The sequence below is a fragment of the Amphiura filiformis genome, chromosome 18 (assembly GCF_039555335.1).
Source record: "Amphiura filiformis chromosome 18, Afil_fr2py, whole genome shotgun sequence".
Taxonomy (NCBI): Eukaryota; Metazoa; Echinodermata; class Ophiuroidea; order Amphilepidida; family Amphiuridae; genus Amphiura; species Amphiura filiformis.
The window spans coordinates 14,504,492-14,524,005 of record NC_092645.1 but is presented as its reverse complement, the minus strand read 5'-3'; the positions used below and the strand labels follow the sequence as shown (position 1 = coordinate 14,524,005).

Below are 19,514 nucleotides of genomic sequence, written 5' to 3'. Positions count from 1 at the left end.
ACTTTGAAAAGTATGTATCCTGGGGAACTTATTTGTGTAGAATTCAAATCTGGCATCAGAAAACTTGTAATTCCTTTACTTTAAAAGATATAGGGCCATCAAAATGCAACTTCGTCCATCCAGGACCAACTTTGGGGGGTCAGAACTCCAAAAGTAAAAATAATTTTACTGTCCATTTTTTGTCATGGTACGTTTAAATAATGTGTAAAATGTAGTTTGTTTTGATTTGCAACCAATATGACCTTGACCTTAAATTGCATGATCTCGGTATTATTTGGCGATGTGCACCAGGAAGTAATTTGGGCACACAGACATTACATGAAAATTGCGGTCCTTTGATATAACTGCAGAAAATGGTGCATATCGTTTCCTGTTATTTAACCACGGTTTCTACAAGTATCAACATAATCTACGTTAGCGAATTCAACTTTCGGAGAAGTCAAGATTAATTGTTGGACACGAGTGTTGTGACGGTTTGGTGGTACATAGGCCGCCTTCTTTACATGCTACATGTGATAGTTAATACATACATACATGCATTGTAGTTTGTAGCTGATACACAGACTATAATAACTCTCGGGCCATTTTACTTGGTGGTATCCCGGGGGTGGTATAAATTTGGACTCATTATGGCTGGTGCTAAACCTGTTCCCTGCGAAGATTTAACACGGTGTGGTATCTGTAATGAGGTCATCAACCAACCCAAAGCTCTACCGTGTCTTCACACATTCTGTTTGGAATGTTTACGAGAATGGGGTAAACCTAACAAGGAAACCGTGACGTGTCCTGTATTGAATTGTAAGAAGACTACACCGATGCCATCCAATGGGGTGGATGGTCTGCCTGGAAATGTCTTTGTCGCATCTCTTATCGACACAAGGTGGGTATTTGCCTTAAATATATAATTTCATTGATATAATAAACTACGAAATTGACTAAAACCCGTTGGTGTATGTCTTACTCGGGCCTGAATTCAGTAAAGGGGCTACGTATCCCTGGGTTTTACAAGCCTTACCCTGGCCTAGTTTGCGTGATACGAAAGTATCAAATTAACGAAGCTGTTGTTTGATTTATTTACATTAAAATTTTGCAGTTATATATTTTCGCTTAATACCATTGTTATGAAATCACAACTGATTGGATCTAGCCAATTTATTTGAAACAATTTCATTCCACTTTGACTTGATCCATGGGTAAATAAACGTCTTCTTTATGTCTTATTGAATTATATTAAACAACCTGAACTATCAAAGATATCTAAAACTACATGTATAACATGTATAAGATAAAAGCAGAAAAATATACACACTTTATATTGAAACAGTGTTGATAAAAAGCCCGGAGAAGTAGGGTAGCTTTTAGGGACATCGGGTCAAAGGTCACTTCCGGTTCGGGTTGCTTCCGGTTTGCATATTAATGAGGTTTGCATGGCTAATTAGCATATCTGAATACTTATGAGGTGGGCATGGCTAATGAATCGGATCGGAGCGAATGCATCGGGACGAGGGGTGGTTTAGGTGGGTTTTCAAAAAATCTAAAAAAAAAAACAATAAAAAAATAATTAAAAAAATCAAAAAGTTTTATCTCCAAATGCTTATTTACCATGAGCTCATCGGTTAAGCATTAATCAGTAAATAATAAGGAGACGGTAGACGAAGAAGCCACAAAATACTGGGATGACTTCAAATGTTCAAACAATTAAAAAGATATGAGCAAAAAAGGAATAAACAAAAGGACCTCATTGCAAACCACCATGTTTAACCCCTGCACATTTTGAAACAACTAACCATGACAGTACAAACTGTAAACCTTGAATTACGTTTTTGAATAATATTTGTTATGGTCTCCCTACACACAAATTTATGATCAACGCGCACACCTATATAGATGCCAATATTTTGCCCTAGAATTGTTTATGGTATTAATTTGAAAATTATTAACCAACTTTACTTTTCTCTGACCCGAAAATAACACTCTCTATTTTGCCTAGCCTATAATATATAAAGACAATTTTTATTCGTCGGCCATTTATTTCTCGATTCAGGTGTTTAACACATTTCTTTGGAAATAATATCTGGGTCTGTGACGGTCATTCGCTTAAAGCATTACTTTACACTCAGGGTTGATATTTATTCACATGTCATTAATGTAACAAAGGAAGAGTAAAGGGCCTAGTATACTATCCTGCGGGACCCTGCTTGAAATACCCAGTGGTATGTACATTGACAACCTGTTGTCGTGAGGACAGTTAGAGTAGTTGGCTGTTGTGAATTGGTAGAATCATGGTATCCGATGAATAGTAATGATATATTACGAAAATTGTTGTGGTTATTTTGAAGTGGGCGTGACAAAGAATTCTAATATCACAGTTACACTTTAGTAGATAGTGTGGTTCTTGAGTTATGATGCAAAGAGTGTTGAAATGAAACAACATCATGTTGTTCATGCTGTAGCCTATCAATTCAAATCTTCAAGGTGTAACATTGCCTTAATCCCATAATCTAGACACCGACAATAATTTGTTTTGAGATGAATATCCATGACTACTCCAATATGCCATGTTTTAAAATGTAACATTTAATATTGCCGTCATTATCAACTCAAATCTGCAAAAGCTTGTCAGCTTGACACAAAAATGTATTATTATTAAGCAGGAGTAGCCAGGATTTAGTTTGGGCCGGGGGTGGTGATATTAACACAGTGGACATTAGAGGTCAACATTCCAGCTTGAAAAAAACCCTCATATAAACGTGATCAAGACCAAAACAAATCGATATCCAACATTTACTTTCTCTAAAGATCATACAAACCTTTTCGCCCCACTCCTATAGCACCTCTGACTAAGTGTCTGTTATTACATGTGGCACTCCGCTATTTGAAATAAAGAATTGAACTTGTAGTATAACAGCATTATCCTTTAAACATTAGAACACATTAAGACTGACGGGTAACATATAAGGAGCCTCCCAGCAAACCACACTGAGACAGATTAGGGTTGTTCAGTCCAAAAAAAACCCAAAACGATACATACACAAAACGTAGAATGTGTGCAGTAAGATGTTACTCTTTTAGATAAATATATTTTGCCTCTTGGAAACAGTTTACATTTCAAAGTCAAGAAGAATGTTCTTGAAAGTTAACTGTCCCAAAGTCGCGGTGACAGCTTAATTGTTCCATTCCAATCGACTTACCGTCTTGTGAAATGAACTATTAATACATATTTCACCTCGTGATCATTTAAAACCTGGCACATTTATTCTTGTTGATACATTATAAGCCCCGTGAATAGTAAGGGCGCATGTAAATAGTTGCTCGGGTTTGCATGTCTATACAGGTTGTAACAAAAAATAATATACAATTTAGAAAGTAGGATTAAGCAAATGTCACAAACATGTCACTTACTGATTGTATTACATTTCACTTATAAGATAATTTCTTATAATGGGCTTTGTTTCAATAAAATCAGTGGTTGACAAGCGAAAATATGATAAATTGTGTATAGTAGTCCTAAAACAGCTTGGGCCACTTTCGTGTCTGTGTAGCAAAAGTAACTGAATTGAGTTGAATCAAGAACCATCTGGTGCTCTTAAGATAGGTATTTTTTAAACAATGGGGCATTTTTAATTTATGATTTTGAAATAAATATATTATTTATTTTCTAATGTCAATTAAGTGAAAGAAAACATGAAAAACCTTTTCTTTTGTTCTGAAATCTTTGACGATAGGCAGGAGAGTTCATTTTACGCGGTACTAACTTGATGTGCGAAATTGGCAAAAAGTGGCCTACCTCGGACCGTGACGATTAAGTAAAATCGGGCACAGCGTTTGAACATGAACTAGGAAAGAAACCAGGCAAAGTTTTTCTATTAGCCAAAATGTTACTGATTATACTGCATATCACATTTACGCCTGACCCCTTTTAGTTTTCTTTTTCTGAAAGCAAAAATGCAATTGCTAATCATGAAAGTCATGATTTTACGCAATGCAAGCTTGATATGCGCGAAAATGTCAAAAGTGACCAAACTCGCTTTCTGGGCGATTAAGTTAATTGAGCATAGCTTTTGAGCCGAACTAGTAAAGAAACCAGGTAACATTTTTTTTCTATTAGCCAAGATGCTACTGATTCCACTGTATATAATATGGTTGGCATGATCTCTTTTATTTATTTAAAGCGAAATTACAATTGTATAATTTTTATTGTTACAGTCTGTACATAAAAGTAAAGCGAATATTGCATTGTACTCTATTATATATTAATATCATGTATATCTAAGATTACACACGAAAGGCCTACTTTAATTATTAGTATAAAACAGGGACTAGATAACCAATATAGCTTCAATTAGGACAATCAAAATATTTCTCCCGGAGTTTTCTTTGGCGATATTTTTGTCCCTTTCGCAGTTCAGCTACAGCATCATATGCCAATGGGCACAACATGAATGTAGATTTTAAATTATTAATTGCATTATCTTTTAATCGTTACGTCATCAATATTAATACGATAATTTTAGTAATTGTCTTATAGATTTCTTGAAGCGTAAAACTAGAAAATAACGAATAAAAGATTTAAACCATTCATGCCATTGTGGATAAATAGCGCAATGATTGAAGCACTCTTGCATCTAGGCGTTTTTGAAGAACCGTTAAGTGTTAAGTTATAACACATCATTTGTCTATCTTTTCAGCCCATCTCGAGGGAGAAACGTACCGTGTGTGTGTTGCGAAGAAACAGGCAATGACGTCATGGCTCGCTGCTTAGAGTGCAACGGATTCCTCTGCCAAGAGGGCGTTCACCTTCATCAAAAGAAATTACTGAAATCCCACCAGGTTATCAAGTTAGAAGACATCAAGTCTGGAAAGGTCAACATGAAGCACTTAGCAGATAAGAAGAAAGCAACTTGTAAGGAGCACGAAGGCCAGCAACTATGGTTTTACTGCGAGACCTGTGGAGTCCTGATATGCAGAGATTGTACAGTCGTGGATCACTCAAAGCCAGGCCATACATACGTCACTTTAAAGAGCACAGTCTCAGAGCAGCGAAAGAAAATCGAAGTGTTAGTCAAGCAAAATGGAGTTACCGAGAAGAAAGTCGACAAAGCTTTACAAGATGCTCATAACGCCCAGCAAGAATTGGATAGCAACAAAAAGAAATCCATCGCTGAGATAGATATGGAGATAGATAAGATAGAGAAGCATGTCCGTATTATCTGCCAACAGGAGCGTAGACGGCTATTGAAGCAACAAGAGGAGACCGTAGCGTTATCTCGAAAGAAGATCCAATCGTCCAAAGAAACTTTGCAGAGCCAGAAAGTCAGATTCCAAGCAGCGAGGGAGGTAGCCAACCAAGTTCTTCACAGTGGATCTGATAGTGACGTTGCATCTGTTTACAAGCAGCTCAGCAATTCACTTGAGGAATTGTACAAGGAAGAACCAGAGAGTGTCCCACAAGATATTACCGAACTACCTAAGTTCAAGGCTGACTCCAGGATAACGAGCGTTACCATCATCGGGGAACTCATAGATGCTAAGCATTTACCAAGCAAAGTATTAGATGGTTCATGGGAGATGGAGAGTGAGTTTGGGGACAAAGATGGTGCTGGCAAAGTATCAGTAGGCAAAGGTATTTCAACAACACCTGCTGGAGACATTGCTGTAGCAAATCGGTCACCATCAGCTCCGGTAAAAGTCTACAATTCTGATGGGAAGTTTAAATTCAGTCTTCATATGAAATCATGTAATGCTTGGAATGTAGCGGTCAGTCCTGATGGGGAATTCTACGTGTCATGCTGTAGGGTCAAACATATCAGAATGTTTGGATCAGATGGTCGATATATTTCCCAATTCGCAGCGATATCACCAACAGGTGTGGCATCAGATGCAGAAGGAACAGATTTGAGAGGACTGGCTATTAATAATAAGAGGCAACTATTGGTAGGAGAAGTAAAAAAGAAATACATCAGCATCCATGATCTCAATGGTACACATATCACTTCATTCCAGGTCAGCATTCAGCCGTATTATATTACCACAACATCACAGGGTAATATCATCGTGAGTCCTTTTGGGTCTTCAGGTGTTCAAGTGTTAGACTCTAGTGGGACCCTTCAGCATACCATAACTGCACCTACAGGTGTGTCTGGGTGGATTCCTACGGATGTGTGCAGCAGCATCAATAATGAGATATGTATAAGTAATTATCAATTACCATACGGAATCTACTGCTTCTCATCTACAGGCGTCTACTTACAATGTCTTACACAGGACGTCATCAATCCATGGGGAATAACGCTATTGCAGAACGACAAGAAGATGGCAGTAGTGAATGATTCGCGTGTAAAAATCTTTCGTCATAAGTAGGACGTTAGGACTTCTTTAGTCACCATGTGTGTTTCATGATGTATTGAACTCATAAGACGGCTTCGTTTATGAGACAGAACATTACTGCTGACATTAAAACTCGCACGAAACATAGCTCTCCATTCTGGATACCCTGTCTTCATTAGCTTCCAGTACATCTTAGAATCCAATATAAGATTGCTTACCATACGTCAGATATATTTCTGATCTCATTGTTACATGTTTCAACTCGTCAGGGAATGGGAATAGGTCACTTTTGTCATGCAGCGCCTCATCTTTCGAACTCTCTTCACTGATGTTTAATCTTTGAACTCATTCAAAATACTCTTTTCAACATGATTCGTCATGATTTGCATTGCATTGGGCTATTCAGTTGAAATCTACATTCCCTCTATGAAAAACACACTTTTAATCTACCACACAATGGCGGTGGGTATATATTTCAAATGTAGTCACACATTGAGGTAAACGCATTTCGTCGTCCGTATTCCATAGTGGCGTATAGTGGGGCGCCGCGAATAAACAACTTTTCGAGAAAATCGGGTTTGAAGAAATGCCAATTTAAAATCGAGTTGTGTAAATCAGACATTCATTATATTTTGTAAATGATGTGAAATTTCTGTAGTAAACTAAATAGATTTTATTGTTATATATTTTCAAAAGAAATAAATACATACTATTGCTGGCAAACTGACAATAAAACTATACGTCACTATGGAAAACGAACAAAACGCAATACCCTAACCTTACGTTAACCGTACGCCACCTCGGTCGCCGTGTAATCCCTATGGCGTTACTTTTCGTCGTTCGTATTCCATAGTGGCGTATAGGTCCGATACGCGTACGCCACTATGACATACGATGTTTTTCATTTTTGCCGATATTTCATAATTATAAAATGTGTATAAAAAGTGGCGTATGGTCGATACGCCACTATGGAATACAAAAAATGTCACTTTGTAACTATACGCCACATTTAATTAATTAATTACTAATTAATTAGCTAATTATGACTGATGAGACTTAGAAAAATGAAAGAGAACATCATTAAAAACATATGTGCCAATTTTCAAAAAATGACCAAAAATCACTATACGCCACTATGGAATACAGCCGACGATTTGATACTCACACTCCCTGGAATATTAAGGAAATGACTTCCATATAGGAGTGTGTGGATTTCAACTGTAATTGCCCATTGTGTTTTAATTGTTTTATTTCTAATTATCATGTTTATGCACCACTGTTAAAATGACTGTTTATGTATAAATAAGTACGGCTTCAAACAAAGTATAGAAGTAAACTATTTTGAGTATGATCTCTTTGTATTTAGAAACCTTCAACATTGCTCAGGATAAATTGGGTGTCTTGGGTGTATGAAAATAGTCATGGCCAAAGTACAGGACCTTGAATTACTGACTCAAGCATACAGCTCATTCATGTAGAAACATAAACTAACGTGTTTCTGCGGCGCTTATTTTTGAGGTGATATGCCATGTATTATGTCCTATCACGAGGAGTCGACCTCTATCATGTGTATCTGTATAGATTCATATATTGTTCTAAAATATTTAACCGTCAGTATTAATTTTGCGCCCTGGTCCCGAAAACATGGTACCTTTAAATATAAATTTGTTTTGATTTGCCACCAATATGACCTTGACCTTAAATTGCATGATCTCGGTGTTATTTGGCGATGTGCACCAGGAAGTAATTTACGCACACAGACATTTTACTGAAAATTGCCGTGCTTTAATAATATTGCAGGAAATGGTGTACATCGTTTCCTGTTAATAACTAAACTTTCGAGAAACTCAGCGTTTCTACAAGTATCAACATAATCTTACGTTAACGAATCAACTTTTGAAGGTTAATTCCTGAACACGAGTGCTGTGGGTGGTACATGCATGGGCCTACATGTTACGTGTTAATACATACATTGTACATAGGCCTACATGTTACGTGTTAACTATACATACATATACATTGCAGCTGATACACATACTCTTTCATATACACTTGGTGGTATAAATTTGGATTCATTATGGCTAGTGCTATAAAACCTGTTCCATGCGAAGATTTAACACGGTGTGGTATCTGTAAGGAGATCATCAACCAACCCAAATCTCTACCGTGTCTTCACACGTTCTGTTTGGAATGTTTACGAGAATGGAGTAAACCTAACAAAGAAACTGTGACGTGTCCTGTATCGAATTGTAAGAAGACTACACCGATGCCATCCAATGGGGTGTATGGTCTGCCTGGAAATGTCTTTGTCTCATCTCTTATTGACACAAGGTGGGTATTTAGATTAAAAGGGCATTTCGTGATCCACAGCCTCATCCCCCACTTTTCTCAAAAAAAATTTTTATACCACTGAATACCTCTGGGTACATAATGTTTATGTACCAAAAAAGTCTTGCAGATTAATTCGTTTAACAAAAATATCACCAAATTTGAATTTCGTTCTGGTCCCGGGGGGTCACTCCCATTGTGGCCTGTACACCATCCGCGATAATGAAAACGCGTAAAAAGGGTAGTTTTGTGTGGGTAGGCACGATACGCGCGTATCGTGTTGATGGTGTCAAAAACATGAACAAATCGGAAAATAGGGTAGCAAAATTGCAATATGGCTAATACGCAGAAATGAAATTTAGGGTATGAAATTTGATGCAAGGAATAAAATCCCTGTCTAGGGTATCGGTTTAACAAGGGTTAAACCCTTGTTTAGGGTGCTTTTCAAAGTTGATTAATATCGCGGATGGTGTACAGGCCACAATGGGAGTGACCCCCGGGGTTCTGGTATACCAGAACGAAATTACAACAGTGGCCTGCAGTGTAATTCACTAAATCATGCGTAACTCGCAAACGCAAAATCGGAATCAACTGAAATTCTTGGAATAAGCTTTTTTCGTGGATATCTACTGAAAAATGTCATAAAAGAGGATGCTAGGATCACTAAAATCATCCTTTAAATATAAAATGTCATTGATATAAACTACGACAGTGACCAAACCTGTTGATGCATGATGTCTTACCCGGGCCTGAATTAACTTAATTGGCTATACCCGAGGTTTTATCAGCCCATAATATGTAACTTCACTTTATTTAATATTCGTTGGCCATTTTTTCAAGCGTTTAAGGGGGTACTACACCCCTGCCCACTTCTGTGCCTATTTTTGCATTTTTCTCAAGAATTATAGCGCATTGGTGACAAGTAACATGTGTATATGTGACCGTACACCACGAATGAGCCGTAAATGTCCTCAATTGTATTCTGAGTTACAGTGTAAAATGGACATGAAGGTCGTATTCATAGGTACCTCAATTTGGTGCTACGTGTACCTCATTTAATGAGATACACGTACATGCACCAAATTGAAATACCTATGAATACGACCTTCATGCCCATTTTACACTGTAACTCAGAATACAATTGAGGACATTTACAATTCGTGGTGTACGGTCACATATTATAGGGGCAAGGACTACAACTACTGCACTGGAAATTTTATTTCAGCACAGACAACAGTCAAAAATTATGGAAACCCAATTTTTGATCAATAAATCAATAACTACTTGCCTTGCGTTGCTGAATTTTCAGTGCAGTAGTTGTAGTCCTTGCCCCTATAATATACATATCTTACTTGTCACCAATGCACTATAATTTTTTGAGAAAAATGCAAAAATAGGCACAAAATTGGGCAGGGGTGTAGTACCCCCTTAACACAGTTCTTGGGAAATAACATGTGGGTCTCTGTGACAACTAAATCATCCGCTTAAAGCATTACTTCACACTCAGGGTTGATATTTATTCATATGTACTATGTCATTGATATAACAAAGGAAGAGTAAATGGCCTAGTATACTACCCTGCGGGACCTTGCTTGGGGTTCCCGATGGTTCCGAAAATTTCAAAACTGGCTCATTTATTCTTGTTGATACATAATAAGCCCAGTGAATACATGTAGTATAAAGGGTAAGTCTTAATAGTCGCTTAGGTTTACAAGCCAATTAGTCAGAGGATGTTTAAAGACATTCCCACAACTCAATGGGGTTTCTGACCTTGTATGTCTGGCTTTTGTACATATGTGGTACAGTTGATCATACCTTGCATTGGGATTGTGTGCAAATATCTGGTGTTTTCATCCTATTATTTAACATTCAAAACATCGAGACTTAGGAATAAAATTAATGCAGTGGGACAATATGAATGTTTCCTGTAAGAAAATCAAATATTAGTCCTAAGTCTCAACTATTAGCTCGTTGGCTGCAGTTTTAAAATTACCATTTTGTGTGTGTGGCAATGGGGACTTTGCCTTTAAAATTAGGTTATATTGATCAAATTTCCCAATCATAGTGCATTGTAGGAATGCCTTTAAGCCTCCTCTGCCAATTAGTAAAGCGAATATTGCATTGTACTTTGCTCTTTATAATAATTATCATCATGTACATCTGCGATAACACACGGCAGACCTACTTTAATTACTTGTATAAAGCGGAGATGAAACAATACTAACCTTGCCGTCCTGTATAGCGGTTTATTTGCTTAGAGGTGGCCTCCCGAGGTGGCCCAAGTATTGCCCTCTCCCGCCATGGTTAAGGGGAGGCACCAGGTTAAATAGCGCTGGGCTTTATGGAGAGTTATGGCTTATTTACGGGGTTCATTGTTCATTATAATAATTGATTTTTCGTCGCGAATTATTATACCAAGAATTATATTATTATATTATATTATATTATATTATATTATATTATATTATATTATATTATATTATATTATATTATATCAAGGTCATGTTTTCCATGATCGCTGTATTTTGATAAGAATGTTTGCATAGCCGATTTGAATTATGACAATCAAAATATTTCTCCCGGACCTTTCTTTTCGATATTGTCATTTTTGCAGTTCAGCTGTAATCACACAGCATAGTATGCCAGTGGACACAACAAGAATGTGGATGTTAAATTATTAATTGATTGTCTTTTAATCGTTACGTCATCAACATTAATACAATAATTTTAGTAATTATTGTCTTATAGATTTGTTGAAGCGTAAAACTAGAAAATAACGAATAAATGATTTACATATTGTTTAATGAATAGCCCAATGGTTGAAGTACTCTTGCATCGAGGCATTTTTGAAGAATCGACTGTCTAACACACTATTGTTTCCATCCTTTCAGCCCATCTCGAGGGAGAAACGTACCGTGTGTGTGTTGCGAAGAAACTAGTAATGACGTCATGGCTCGCTGCTTAGAGTGTAATGGATTCCTCTGCCAAAAGGGCGTTCACCTTCATCAGGAGAAATTACTGAAATCCCACCAGGTTATCAAGTTAGAAGACATCAAGTCTGGAAAAGTCAACCTGAAGCACTTGGCAAATAAGAAGAAAGCAACTTGTAAGGAGCACGAAGGCCAACAACTGTGGTTTTACTGCGAGACCTGTGGAGTCCTGATATGCAGAGATTGTACAGTCGTGGATCACTCAAAGCCAGACCATACATACGTCACTTTAAAGAGCATAGTCCCAGAGCAGCGGAAGAAGATCGAAGTGTTAGTCAAGCAAAATGAAGTTACCGAGAAGAAAGTCGACAAAGCTTTACAAGATGCTCATAACGCGCATCAAGACTTGGATAGTAACAAAAAGATATCCATCGCTGAGATAGATATGGAGATAGATAAGATAGAGAAGCATGTCCGTAAGATCTGCCAGCAGGAGCGTAAACGGCTATTGAAGCAACAAGAGGAGACCGTAGCGTTATCTCGAAAGGAGATCCAATCGTCCAAAGAAACTTTGCAGAGCCAGAAAGTCAGATTTCAAGCAGCGCAAGAGGTAGCCGACCAAGTTCTTCAGAGTGGATCTGATAGTGACGTCGCATCTGTTTACAAGCAGCTCAGCAACTCACTTGAGGAATTGTGCAAGGAAGAACCGGAGAGTGTCCCACAAGATATTGCTGAACTACCTAAGTTCAAGGCTGACTCCAGGATAATGAGCGTTACCGTCATCGGGGAACTCATAGGTGTGAAACATTCACCAAGCAAAGTATCAGATGGTTCATGGGAGATGGAGAGTGAGTTTGGTGACAAAGATGATGCTGGCAAAGTATCGGATGCCAGAGGTATTTCAACAACACCTACAGGCGATATTGTTGTAGCAAATCGGTCATCATCAGTACCGGTAAAAGTCTACAATTCTGATGGGAAGTTTAAATTCAATCTTGATAAGCAATCATGTAATGCCTGGGATGTAGCTGTCAGTCCTGATGGGGAATTCTACGTATCATATTATAACAATGACGTAAAACACATCAACGTGTTTGGATCAGACGGTCGATATCTTTCCAAATTCGCAGCGATATCAGCAACAGGTGTGGCATCAGATGCAGAAGGAAAAGCCTTGAGAGGAATGGCTATCAACCACAAGAGTCAACTATTGGTAGGAGAAGTCTGTAAGAAATACATCAGCATTCATGATCTCAATGGTACACATATCACTTCATTCAATGTCAGCATCCCACCATGGTATATTACCACGACATCACAGGGTAATATCATCGTGAGTTCCAATGGGTCTTCAGGTGTAAAAGTGTTAGACTCTATCGGGACCCTCCAGCATACTATAACTGCACCTACAGGTGTGTCTGGATGGTGTCCTACGGGTGTGTCCTGCAGCATGAATGATGAGATATGTATCAGTAATAATAACACACCAGAAGGAATCTACTGCTTCTCATCTACAGGCGTCTACTTACGATATCTTAAACAGGACGTCAATAGTCCACGCGGAATAACGCTATTGCAGAACGACAAGAAGATGGCTGTAGTGGAATCTTCTAGTATAAAAATCTTTGGTCGTAAATAGGGCGTTAGAACTTCATTAGTCCCCGGGTGGGTTTCACGATGTATTGAACCCATAAGAGACAGAACATCGCTGTAAACATTGTATCTCGCGTTGCCCCCTGCCCCCTAGTTACGCCTGTAAAAAAAAAACCAAAAAAACATTATACACGAGCAGCGAAAAATATGCTACACAGACATGTGTCTATAAAGACAAATGGCGTAGACAGGTTTTCGAGAGGAGGAAGGGGGATGGGGTGGGGGAGGTAAGTCGCAAATGCACCGACGACTTAGAGGTAAGTGCCAGAACCTATAAATCAAATTCAACCGGTTTTAAAATCACGTCAAATTGTCAATTTATGACGTCGGAAACGCTTTCATTTTCAAACGTTTTACAGATTTAATAACGATTTTAAACAATTTTACATAAAGATTATCAAGAATATCCTTTCTGGTAACTACGTTAATATCCACAGTTTTTACCACCATCAGAGAACTCTTCTGATATGTAATGTGGCGAAATGTACCGACTTGTTGCGATGTACCACGGACTGTCGGTACCTGGTAGCGGCCCAATTTGGGTACCCCGCTGCAATAGACAGATAGATTTTCATGTCATTGCAGAGACCTGTATAAAACTATTTAGCAATATCATGAATAAAATAGTGAATATTCTCAGTCACTCAGTCGTTCACAAGGTTCTGAATTAAATCTTTTATAGGAACATACTTTTACAACTTGCTACGTTGCGTCTGATACCACCACTCCTTTCTTTTTAAGTGATGACACGTCTACTCTTTCCCAAATGGCTTCCCGTATACCTCTCCTGTGCCACTGGTCCTCTTTAACAAGAAAGAGGGGCTGAGACACAACTTCTCCCACGCATGGGACCAGGTAATCAAGACAATCCATAGTTGTCTTCAAGTGTCACATGACCAGCCCAGCGGGTAGTTGCCTGATGAAGTCTGATGGTATCAGACGCAACGTAGCTACTTATAAGAGCAAGTTAAAGTAAAATATTTAATTCAAAACTTTGTATTATCATGAATAGTTATTCACAGACAATTTCTAGATGTTTATTTTGTCATTTTTTATTTTGATTTTAAGTGTTTTTTCCTTCTTTTTCTGTGGCGTTTGTCGATTACTTTCATGATGATTAATGCTTTGATAGTTTTTGGCTTCTCTGTTGTTAGTTCGGATCCATGACTAATTGGCACCTCCGTTGTTAAATCGGATCCACGGCCAGCCCAAACTTCTTCTTTAAGTGGTTTTGTACCGGGAATAAGATTCTCTGTACTTTGTGTCATATCGTTAGCAAAACATTCCATTCGTATACATCCTTTCTGTTTGGTATTGTCCTTGTTGAAGTCATTTCTATTTAGAAAGTTAATAATGGAAAATAAATATGATTAACTTGAAGTATGAACATTGCTTATCAAAATTAAGCGGAATTAGTTACTCCGCTGAGTGCACCAAATCCGCGTAACTTACTAGTTTAGTAGCTTACTTCTTTAGTAACTACTCTGCAACTGCCGCGTATCTTACTAAACTAGTATTTTTGGGACTTGCGCTGAAGCGTATCTGGCGAGTAACTACTTCTTTAGTATCTTCATTAATGGAGCAGTAAATCACAATCAGCACCTTTAATATCACGTTTTTAACCACGCGGTCAATTGTTATTTAATTTCAACAATAGGCAGTGTTATGTCACTAAATACCCCGGTACAAACAAAATACCATATCAGTGTATTTAGCGTGCTTTAAAGTAGTAGGCCTATAGGTTTATGATTATTATATCTATTTTGTCACACCATGACAGAAGGGGTAACACGCCGGGGGTGGGGGACTCAGCAGTGTAGTATTTGTACAAATCCTTTCGGGGTCAAAGTAGTTTACGTGTTCAGTCGCGTATCAGGGTCAGTTGGGGGAGGGGGTAGAAAAAAATGGTGGGTATGTGTTATTGTGATAATTGCTCATTTCAATTGTAAGCCTACAACATTTTAGCCCAAAATTAAGGTGATATTTTTTGTTTTCTATGCCAAAATTCATTTATTTTGCCCAAATAAGGAGTAAAATTGTGTGTTTACAGGGCCATTTTCAATTTTACACTGGGGTAAGGGGTGACATTTTTAGGGGTTGGTTTTAGGGTGTTAACATTTTCTTTGTGAGGTTGGTTTTAGGGGGTTGGAATTTTCTTGGGGGGGGTAGCAAACCAACCCACCGCAAAGACAACCTTGGTGCTCAGTTCAAATGACCGTTATGTCATACATATTAAGCCGCAAAATATGGGTCTCATTTTGGGGCTTCTTGTATAATAATTGGCTCCCCAATTTTATTATGAAGGTTTGTATTTTAAAAATGATATTTGGTAACAATGTCGCAACATTGTTTTCAATTTGGGCAAAATATCTGACAATCGTGGGCCTACTCTATTCAAACATTAACCAGATGGTATGCCCCAGGGGTAAGATGGGGAAGGGTATATAGCGTTTTTTGATAGTGTGTAATTTTGCAGCCCTGCAACCAGGCAAACCGGGAATGGAATAAACAACAGGATAGACGGGCATATAATTCAGGAAATATACTTAAAATAAATCCCATCCAGGGCCTGTCGGATTTGGATATAGCATATGGATCTGCCGTTATCAGAAGAGATTTTAATGAGGAAAGAATTTATTTCTGTGATTGTATCCAGCCATTTGAAGGGAATATTTATTTGGCACACAACTTGCAATTATTCCTAATTCCTGAAGCTTGGGGAGATCCTGAAATAAGATAATTTATAACTATGTAGGCCTATATTAGAGAGAGAAGGTATCTTGAGTTTTGAAAACATGTTTCCCCAGATATGAAAATATTTGCATAGATTCGAATTATTACTCAGTGTAGTATATATACATGCGCGTATTTTGGGGGGCTTTGGGGGCGCCAGCCCCCCGGGGTCAAAGTAGGGGGCGGCAAAAACGAAGGGGCGGCGGAAGAAGAAGGGGCAGCAAAAACAGCGGCGGCAAAACGAAGGGGCAGCAAAACGAATTAGCAAATAAAAAAGGGCGCAAAAAATTGAAAAAGCATACAAAATTTTGAAAATAGGTTGCTTTTAGGGCGCTAGCGCCTAAAACCGTTTTTTTTTTTTGTTTTGTTTTTTTTTTTTTTTTTGCTCTTCACTTTTCAAACGACCGTGAAAAAATTGGGTCAACCTTTTCGGGCTGTTAAGGAAGGGGCGGCAAAATTGTTTCTTCTTCAGCCCCCCGGGGTTGGGGCGGCCACGGTACGCCACTGATATAGAGTACAATTGGGGACCGTTCATAAACACTTGTTAGGGGGGCCTGATGCAAAAAGGGGCCCTTAAATATTTTGACCCTCGGGAGGGGGGCTGGAAAAAATGACCACAAACTTTCCTGGGAAAATTGAGTTTATATGCTTTTCTATGGGGTTGACCCATAATTTTCATGTCAAAAGGGGCCCTGAAATTTTTAGATCTCAAAAGGGCCCCCGAAAAATTTTCGCAATGAAATTGTTTGCATCAGGACCCCCTAACAAGTGTTTGTGAACGGTCCCTTGTCATAAATTTGTAAGGCATAAAATAAACGCATAAAGTAATGGGACTTTGATTCTATTGTGAAATTTAAACGGTAGGCTTACTATAATTATGCTATCTACTGAAGATACAAATGGAATCCAACATGCATTCGCTAATCACTATATTATGTGACACGTCACAGGGAATGAATAATGATTGATTGATTGATTGATTGATTGATTGAAGAGCGGATATACTCATTGTCGATGATCACCCCCTTCTATATTGTCTTGTTCTCCCTTCCAGAATAAATGTTCCGTCCGTAGGCCTACACGAAAGGTTTGTGGTGCCGCATACAAGACGCTCCACACGCAGAATACACTCTAATGCAAAATATCTTACTTTCAAAATCTCATCAATATCAATGATTTTCTCCTCTATCTATGAATTAATTTGCTTACTCGCCAACTTACTCCTCCAACGATGAAGAGTACGTTGCCGAGTAAATAACAATAGCTGCGGCGTAACTTTACTAGTTAAGTAACTTACGCACATTTGGAAGTCACGAAATCCTGAGATACTCGCCAACTTACTCCGCAAAAGATGAAGAGTAAGTTGCCGAGTACATAACAATAGAACTTACTAGTCTAGTAACTTACGCCGATTTGGAAGTCTCAAAATGCGAGATACTCGCCAACTTACTAAACTACAGCCTGTCTCAAAAAAAATTGTGCAAGTGAAAAGCGCCCTCTTCGGCGATTAGAAAATACCGTTGTGACATGATGCTGACATCAACGTCACGGGCGCAGTCTTATCTCTCAAATGCCGTTTGTTCTGTTCAATTTGCTTGTTCCAATTTCGAGATATGTTATTTAACAACGAAAGGGTAAAATCACAATTGTGCCACTTTTACTAGGGAAGAGAGCTGTACATGTAAATCAATGATAGCTGATGTTGATGCATCTAATGCACTCCCCCCTTTCGGGGTGCATGCATTAGACGCATTAACATCAGCGCACGTGCATTATTTTGTCTAATATCTCTCCCAAGAAGTAATATGCGTTCATTAACATATCACATGTATAAGTGCGCAATATTTGTTTGTCTTTTAACATGTCTTAAGTGACTAAGAGAACAGTATTTACCATGATAAAAATCATTGAATGATCACCGTAGTTATGGCGGAGTACAGTTCAAGAAAAGCATGATTGCAATCTACCACGACATTTCGGCTCACACAATCAAAGAATGTGAAATATTTATTTATCTTTCAATCTCTTTTAAGTGGAAAAAGATCATTCCTGCATCATGATAAAACAGTAAAAACAGTCCAAAATTGTGTATTGTGTAATTGATGCATTCTTTTGTTTTCACGAAGGAACTCTTGATAGTTAAACTTGATGCTATCACTGGTACATGTAAAGCCCTCTTTCCTAGTAAAAGTGGCACAATTGTGATTTTACCCTTTCGTCTTTAACTAAACATATCTCGAGATTAAAACAATTAAATTGAACAGAACAAACGGCATTTGAGAGCTAAGACTACGCACTTGACGTTGATTGAAGCATCATGTCACAACGGTATTTTCTAATGCCCAGAGAGGGCGCTTTTCACTTGCACAATTGTTTTTGAGACAGGCTGTAGTAGCTTACTCCGAAGTTACGCGGATTTGGTGCACTCAGCGGACTGAGTTAGACTTTTATAAACTTATACAAATTTTGATGTGGAATCATTATAGGATTGGGCTATTCTAGTTGACATCTATCCATATATTCAGCGTGGTAAGTTAATTAAAGAGAGCGGCAGACAGGGCCAGTTAACACTGCTGTGTCGCGCCATCAGATCCATGCTGCCAATCCACAACATGAATCTTACAATAAGACAAATCGCTCTTCGGCATTCTGCTAAACTCTTAATGATGTAGCGGACTTACTCTTCATATACCGGGTTGCCGATTTCCGCATCTCCTCGTATTCTCTTGTGGCGCTTCCAAGCAGTAGCCTTGACTTCTTCAGACCATGTCGTAATAGGAACATCTGCGCTATACTTTGACTGGTGGTAGATAAGTTCTTCTCTAGGGACGGCTCCTTCCATTACTAAAATTATTCTGGCCCACTTTATAAAAAAATAAGACGGATATGAAAAAAACCTGAAGTATACTACCATTTAGTGTATGTTTAGACCTTCCATTTCTTGTTGCGGGGTATACTTTTTTGCTTTCCTTTTACAACAAACAGGTGCGCCTCACCCGATTATTTACTACCAAGTAAACCATATACGAGTAGAATAACCTATAAACATGGGAACATGGATAATCTGCCTCTCACGTATTGCATACGTGCAACTTGATAAGAAGATATTCTAGTTGAAAACTTGATAAGAAGATATTCTAGTTGAAAACTATACACACTTATGGGAGATATGACCTTAATCTTCCACACAGAGAGTGTAAATTTCAAATGGGGTTACCTTCAGGAATTGGTGGCTCCAATTGAAATCACTAAGGTCATGTCTTCCATAGGGGTGTATGGATTTTAACTAGAATAACCCAATTTACCTGTCTCTTCCATTCCTCCCTCGCCCGTTCTCGTACTTCGTCATAAGTTTTAGCCATCATGGCGATCAGCATATTTAGTAGTAGGATGGGTGAGATAACCATGAATATTACAAACAGAAACGTCGAAAACCAATTTAAACGGCTTCTGTAAAATTCTGTGTACTGTGTGTTTGAAACAGGAAAACATCAACAATTAGACCGAGGACATATTATAAGAGTAGACTGCAGGCAGGTCGGG

The 19,514-nt window shown here is 38.2% G+C and overlaps 3 protein-coding genes across 3 annotated transcripts; 2 read left to right on the top strand and 1 right to left on the bottom strand.

The window, feature by feature from the left end:
• The first annotated feature begins 296 nt into the window (after window positions 1–296).
• LOC140138975 (E3 ubiquitin-protein ligase TRIM45-like) lies at window positions 297–6,360 on the top strand. The gene is made up of 2 exons (XM_072160756.1): window positions 297–880; window positions 4,689–6,360. Exons 1-2 carry the CDS (start codon window positions 630–632, stop codon window positions 6,358–6,360), a joined length of 1,923 nt encoding a protein of 640 aa, XP_072016857.1. The 5' UTR covers window positions 297–629.
• A 1,860-nt stretch (window positions 6,361–8,220) lies between these two features.
• Window positions 8,221–14,123, top strand: LOC140139377 (uncharacterized). Its single transcript, XM_072161147.1, has 2 exons — window positions 8,221–8,658; window positions 11,547–14,123. The coding sequence occupies exons 1-2, from the start codon at window positions 8,405–8,407 to the stop codon at window positions 13,222–13,224; spliced, it is 1,932 nt and encodes a 643-aa protein (XP_072017248.1). The 5' UTR covers window positions 8,221–8,404; the 3' UTR covers window positions 13,225–14,123.
• On the bottom strand, window positions 14,103–19,514 carry LOC140139378 (uncharacterized). The gene is made up of 3 exons (XM_072161148.1): window positions 19,277–19,514; window positions 18,653–18,834; window positions 14,103–14,573 (listed from the first exon to the last, which is right to left on the bottom strand). The coding sequence occupies exons 1-3, from the start codon at window positions 19,376–19,378 to the stop codon at window positions 14,291–14,293; spliced, it is 567 nt and encodes a 188-aa protein (XP_072017249.1). The 5' UTR covers window positions 19,379–19,514; the 3' UTR covers window positions 14,103–14,290.